The sequence below is a fragment of the Gadus morhua genome, chromosome 5 (genome assembly GCF_902167405.1).
Source record: "Gadus morhua chromosome 5, gadMor3.0, whole genome shotgun sequence".
Classification (NCBI taxonomy): Eukaryota; Metazoa; Chordata; class Actinopteri; order Gadiformes; family Gadidae; genus Gadus; species Gadus morhua.
In genome coordinates, this window is record NC_044052.1 from 14,010,435 (window position 1) to 14,017,064 (window position 6,630).

Sequence of the window (6,630 nt, forward strand, 5' to 3'; positions counted from 1 at the left end):
ATGTTTCCACTTCCTGTTTCCAAGCTTCCCTTTGATCTGTCAGAGCAGCTGTCTTTGGTTCCTTTGATGGTTCCTCCAACATCCACGAAGAACCAAAGACATCATGATAGATATCGTGTTGAATGAACACTTAATAAGTAAAGGTACATGTGCATGATTATCAACGACTTGAAGATTGATAAAGTGTCCGCACAGTGTATCCTGTGCTGTCCTATCAGATGCCCTTCCACGCCACGACAGGACGTCTTTATATAGACTTGCTCCCCTCCGGGTTAAGCCTCTGATAGGAGATAAGCCAGTTAGGCTGAGCTCTATCAGAACTCATGAAACACAGGTGTGAGTCAAGCACACACAGGTGTGATCCACACGCACATACAGGTTTGAGTCACACAAACACACAGGTGTGAATCACACAGACACACAGGTGTGAATCACACAGACACACAGGTGTGAATCACACATACACACAGGTGTGAATCACACAGACACACAGGTGTGAATCCCAAACAGGTGTCAGCCACACACAGGTGTGGCTGACACACAGATGTGAGGAGATGGGGGCTGGGGTTTGATGGCAGTGGTGGAGATGGGGGCTGGGGTTTGATGGTGGTGGAGGAGAGCTGGGGGCTGGGTGTGATGGTGGTGGAGGAGATGGGGGCTGGGGTTTGATGGTGCTGCATGACCGATGGGAGCTGGGGTTTGATGGTGGTAGTGGAGATGGGGGCTTGGGTTTGATGGTGGTGCATGAGAGATGGCGGCTGGGGTTTGATGGTGGTGGAGGAGAGATGGGGGCAGGGTGTGATGGTGGTGGAGGATATGGGTGTTGGGTTTGATGATGGTGGAGATGGGGGCTGGGGTTTGATGGTGGTGCATGAGAGATGGGGGCCATTCAGCCCATGTTTAGTTTTCATTCCGATGGGAACCCTTTCCCCTCCTAGCGACAGCAGCATCAGGACCACGACTCATCTAGCTCGAATCTATGAGGCGGAAGCTGACCCATTAATACGACAACATGTCCACGAAACACGTGCACACACACACACACACGCACACACCAGGCCCGTGGAGGGAGTTAGCATGCCCCAGTTTAGCGGGCTGACTCTCTCTGCTCCACTCCCCCCCCAACCCCCCACCACCACCAGGGTCCCCTTGAAGGTGGAGCAGGCCAACTCCGCCCGGGACGCCCTGGCCAAGGCGGTGTACAGCCGGCTGTTCGACCACGTGGTCAAACGGGTCAACCAGTGCTTCCCCTTCAGTGCCTCCTGCAGCTTCATTGGGGTGCTGGACATCGCCGGCTTCGGTAACATTACATATATTATATTATATATATCGATATCTATATTCATAGAATATGATGAGCGTATTAATCAGAGGTTTCATAGCCTGGTGAACGTTAGATATGATCTGTTTAGATCCATCATATTATTATCGTTGTCACATGTCACTCGTGTTATCCACCAGCAGTGTAGCACTGATCAATAATTGTTTCATTCCAAAGCACTTCGGAGAGTTTAGTTCTGATCTGCTCATTATCAGTGTTTAGTTCTGCTCATTAACATAAGTCAGTGTTTAGTTCTGATCTGCTCATTAACGTTGGTCAGTGTTTAGTTCTGCTCATTAACGTAAGTCAGTGTTTAGTTCTGATCTGCTCATTAACGTAAGTCAGTGTTTAGTTCTGATCTGCTCATTAACGTTGGTCAGTGTTTAGTCCTGATCTGCTCATTAACGTTGGTCAGTGTTTAGTCCTGATCTGCTCATTAACGTTGGTCAGTGTTTAGTTCTGCTCATTAACGTTGGTCAGTGTTTAGTTCTGATCTGCTCATTAACGTTGGTCAGTGTTTAGTCCTGATCTGCTCATTAAGGTTGGTCAGTGTTTAGTTCTGCTCATTAACGTTGGTCAGTGTTTAGTTCTGCTCATTAACGTTGGTCAGTGTTTAGTTCTGATCTGCTCATTAACGTTGGTCAGTGTTTAGTTCTGCTCATTAACGTTGGTCAGTGTTTAGTTCTGATCTGCTCATTAACGTTCCCCTCCCATCCCTCTGCTCTCAGAGTATTTTGAACACAACAGCTTTGAGCAGTTCTGTATCAACTACTGCAACGAGAAGCTGCAGCAGTTCTTCAACGAGCGGATCCTCAAGGAGGTGAGCAGTCTAACACCTGCTCTAAAACCGCCAAGAGAGCTCCCATAAACCACACTTACCAATGATAGCTCATTGATATGTCCTTGGCTTTTCTTATTTCCTCTATATCTGTCTCTTTCTGTCCCTACATCCCTGTAAGCTCTCTCTCTTTCTCTTCCTCCCTCTCTCTCTTTCCTTCTCCCTCCCACTCTCTCAATCCCTCTCCCTGTCTCTCTCTCTCTCTCTCTCTCTCTCTCTCTCTCTCTCTCTCTCTCTCTCTCTCTCTTTCTCTCTCTCTCTCTCTCTCTCTCTCTCTCTCTCTCTCTCTCTCTCTCTCTCTCTCTCTCTCTCTCTCTCTCTCTCTATCTATCCCTACAGCTCTCTTCCAGCTCTCCCTTGTTAAAATAGTAATTCCTCAGAAGTGCATGAGGAGGCTCCTCTCCCCTCCCTTGAGATCTCTGTTCCCTGGAGGTCTTCAGTCAACCCTGCAGTCTCCCACTCCCAGCAGCTCCTTCTAGCTACTCCTCCTCTAACTGGAGCAGAGGAGACGGAGAAAGACTAGAATACTGTCGTGTTGGACTTTTCTTTTAATGCTCCATCGTTTTATGCAGTGAAATAAAATTAATTGTGTATTAATGAGTGTGTGTGTCTGTCTGTCTGTCTGTCGTTCTGTCTGCCTGTCTGTCTGTCTGTCTGTCTGTCTGTCTGTCTGTCTGTCTGTCTGTCTGTCTGTCTGTCTGTCTGTCTGTCTGTCTGTCTGTCTGTTTGTCTGTCGGTCTGCCCGCCTGTAAACAGGAACAAGAGCTGTACCAGAAGGAGGGTCTAGGGGTGAACGAGGTTCACTACGTGGACAACCAGGACTGCATCGGTACACAACCTTTACCTCTATATAATGTCCTCACAGACACAGACATGATGTCTTGTGTTTACTGTCCTCATATACACTGACATGCTGTCTCGTGTGTAATGACCTCAGATACACTGACATGATGTCTTGTATGTAATGTCCTCAGATACACTGACATGCTGTCTCGTGTGTAATGTCCTCAGATACACTGACATGCTGTCTCGTGTGTTATGTCCTCAGATACACGTGATGTCTCTCGTGTAATGTCCTCATCTACACAGACATGATGTCTCGTGTGTTATGTCCTCACATAGACCGACATGATGTCTCTCGTGTAATGTCCTCACCTACACAGACATGATCACATACACGACACATACATGACATAGACGGTCTGAAGGATTCACTGAAGCCCCACACATACTCTCTGCTCTTCAAGCTGTGTGGTTACAGTTTAACACAGCAGACGCGTTGCAACATTTGAGCGTTTTGGGTTTAACAGAAGCGGTCAGAAGCATGTGGGGCGGAGGCGTCTCCAAGCGTCAGAGAAGAACAGACGGACGGTCATCTGTCTGGGAGGGGAGGGGGACTTGTTGAGGGGAGGCAGGGGGAGACAGGGGGAGGCAGCGGGGTGAGGGGTAAGCAGGGGGAGGGAGGGGGACACACGGGCCTCTCTGGTCTCTCTATTTAAAGCCTTGGGTTGTTTTGCTGTGTTTAAATAAATAGAAAGATTCACATGATGATCTCTCCAAGTGTCCACTCTCAAATTAAGGCTAAATCTCTTAATGTGTAATATGAAATGTTGTGGTCTAAGCATGACCCTGATACAGTGAATTACATTAAATTACATTAAATAAAATTAAGGAAAATAAATGGAGCAAGAAAGACGCAAGCCTTCCATTAAGCTTTGAGTTCAAAAGGCTGTTGTCATTCAGGTTTTCACGCAGGGGTTGTGTGAACATCATTTAGTTGAGTTGTGATGCCTGTTCAGACATCATTCAGCCGTCTCTAAAGTCAGTCCCGGGAACTCTGTCATAAACCTGGTTATGAATTATCCTGAAATATGACTCCATGAATCCCTAAATATGTGTGTATCGTGGCTTAAATAGCCGAGCCAAGCAAAAAGCACCAATGGGGAAGAAAAATGTCCGCCATAATGAAAATGTCCCATACACATGAACACACACGCACCTTCTGCCTCTTAGAGAACGGCCGTGTGGATAAATGCTTTTATTGTTTCAACACTTTGTGCTCCTTCCTCTATCGGGGGAGGTGCTGTTCTGTGATGAGCGATGATTTGTCTGAAGTATGAATGTTCTCCTCAGACCTGGTGGAGGCGAAGCTGGTGGGGATCCTGGACATACTGGACGAGGAGAACCGCCTTCCTCAGCCCAGTGATCAGCACTTTGCTGTGGCGGTTCACAGCAAGCACAACAAACACTTCAGACTGACAGTAAGACCCCTGAGTTCTGTTAGCTCCTGCCTGCTCTCAGGTCTGTTAGCTAAATAACATGGCGATGTTGAGGCAAACGAATGTAAGATACCAATGGTTCTCCTGAATGTAACCTCTGGACATCTAAACTCTAGAGAACAAAGTCCTCCTACTCCAAAGCATTGTTTCAAGGGCTTTAGTTAACATGAATTTGAGCAATGACTCTGACTAAGGACTGGACTCTCAGCCAACGGGCGATATGTCTGAGTAACGACTGGACTCTCAGTAAACGGGTGATGAGTCTGAGTAAGGCCTGGACTCTTAGTAAACGGGCGATGAGTCCGAGTGAGGACTGGACCCTCAGTAAACACCCACATCCCTTCTGCTTCAGGTTCCTCGTAAGTCCAAGCTGGCCGTTCACAGGAACGTCCGCGATGACGAGGGCTTCATCGTCAGGCACTTTGCCGGAGCAGTCTGCTATGAGACGGTAAATCACACTCACAAAGAAAGGTTACTTAAACCATGCTGAAACTATCCATGTTATGGCGGCCATTTGCCGTAAGCCACAGTAATCATTCTGGATGGATCTGAATCATCTCCAAAGTTTGTTTGGTATACTAACGAGGGGTGTACTAACGATGGGTGACCTAACGATGGGTGAACTAACGATGGGTGACCTAACGATGGGTGAACTAACGATGGGTGTACTAACGATGGGTGTACTAACGAGGAGTGTACTAGCGAGGGCTGTGCTAATGAGGGGTGAACTAACGAGGGGTGAACGAACGATGGATGTACTAACGAGGGGTGAACTAACGAGGGGTGAACTAACGATGGGGGTACTAACAATGTACTAACGAGGGGTGTACTAGCGAGGGGTGTACTAGCGAGGGGTGAACTAACGAGGGGTGAAGTAACGATGGGTGTACTAAGGAGGGGTGAACTAACGATGGGTGTACTAACGAGCATTGCCTGCAGAAACGCTTCGTGGAGAAGAACAACGACGCGCTGCACATGTCCCTGGAGTGTCTGGTTTCCGAGTCGAAGGACAACTTTGTGCGCGAGCTGTTCGAGAACAACGCCAAGGACTCCAAGCAGAAGGCCGGCAAGCTGAGCTTCATCAGCGTGGGGAATAAATTCAAGGTACTGGCGACACTAGTCAGGTTAGAGTAAGCTGAACGGCTCTGTGTATGTGTGTGTGTGTGTTGGTCTGTGTGTTTCTGTGTTTCTGTGTGTGTGTGTTTCTGTGTGTGTTTCTGTGCGTCTGTCTGTATTTTTGTTGTGTGTGTGTGTTAGTGTGTGTGTGTGTGTGTGTGTGTGTGTGTGTGTGTGTGTGTGTGTGTGTGTGTGTGTGTGTGTGTGTGTGTGTGTGTGTGTGTGTGCGTGTGTCTGTGTGTCTGTATGTGTCTGTCTGTCTGTCTGTCTGTCTGTCTGTCTGTCTGTCTGTCTGTCTGTCTGTCTGTGTGTGTGTGTGTGTGTGTGTGTGTGTGTGTGTGTGTGTGTGTGTGTGTGTGTGGTCTTTGTGCCGGAGGAATATGATGTTATCCTTTTTAATTAAAGCCGGGGTAGGCAGTATATTTAATATTTTTTCTTATTTTAACATCCCGACACCAATAAATCAATCAAATGCTCTGACAACAAAAACCCTGGATTATGCGGCTGTAGCAGGCCTGTAAGAAACATCTCATTCTGGCCGGATGCAATGAATGGATGGCCTACCTTCCTTTCTGCCAATATAATTGATTATTCTGTAAATAACATTGTGTACATTGACCTCATTTTATTGACAGGATTATGCAAAGTGCAATTCATTCATTTAAAAAATGATATCAACCATGAGAAACATAAACCCAGGGGCCGCTTCCTCCGGGCCCCTCCTGAACCCTCCCGAACCCCCTCCTTATATAAGGGTATTTCTATTGACATGGGGGTGCATTCCTCTCAAAAGCGTGTCACTGACAGTTGTACAGGAATGCTGTGTTCTTTGTCCGTTTCAACAACCCCTCCGTGGATTTTTGGAAAGTTTGTGCAGAAGTTTTTGTTGTTTTCTGTCTTTTTTACTTCTTCTGTTTCAGCAATTCACCTGCTCTGTTTTCTATCACAAACAACAAATAAGACAAACAGAGATAATGGAAGTGTGTGTGTGTGTGTGTGTGTGTGTGTGTGTGTGTGTGTGTGTGTGTGTGTGTGTGTGTGTGTGTGTGTGTGTGTGTGTGTGTGTGTATGCTTGT

At 47.1% G+C, this 6,630-nt stretch overlaps 1 protein-coding gene across 10 annotated transcripts in view; it reads left to right on the top strand.

Annotated features, from left to right (window-relative positions):
- myo6b (myosin VIb) overlaps positions 1-6,630 on the top strand; it is a 42,953-nt gene that overhangs the window by 12,765 nt on the left and 23,558 nt on the right. For all 10 annotated transcript variants that reach the window (XM_030356520.1, XM_030356523.1, XM_030356524.1 and 7 more), the window contains 6 exons: positions 1,143-1,300; positions 2,050-2,141; positions 2,916-2,988; positions 4,293-4,420; positions 4,791-4,886; positions 5,378-5,542. In XM_030356520.1, the coding sequence (XP_030212380.1) occupies positions 1,143-1,300; positions 2,050-2,141; positions 2,916-2,988; positions 4,293-4,420; positions 4,791-4,886; positions 5,378-5,542 (712 nt within the window). The remainder of the gene's footprint in view (positions 1-1,142; positions 1,301-2,049; positions 2,142-2,915; positions 2,989-4,292; positions 4,421-4,790; positions 4,887-5,377; positions 5,543-6,630) is intronic.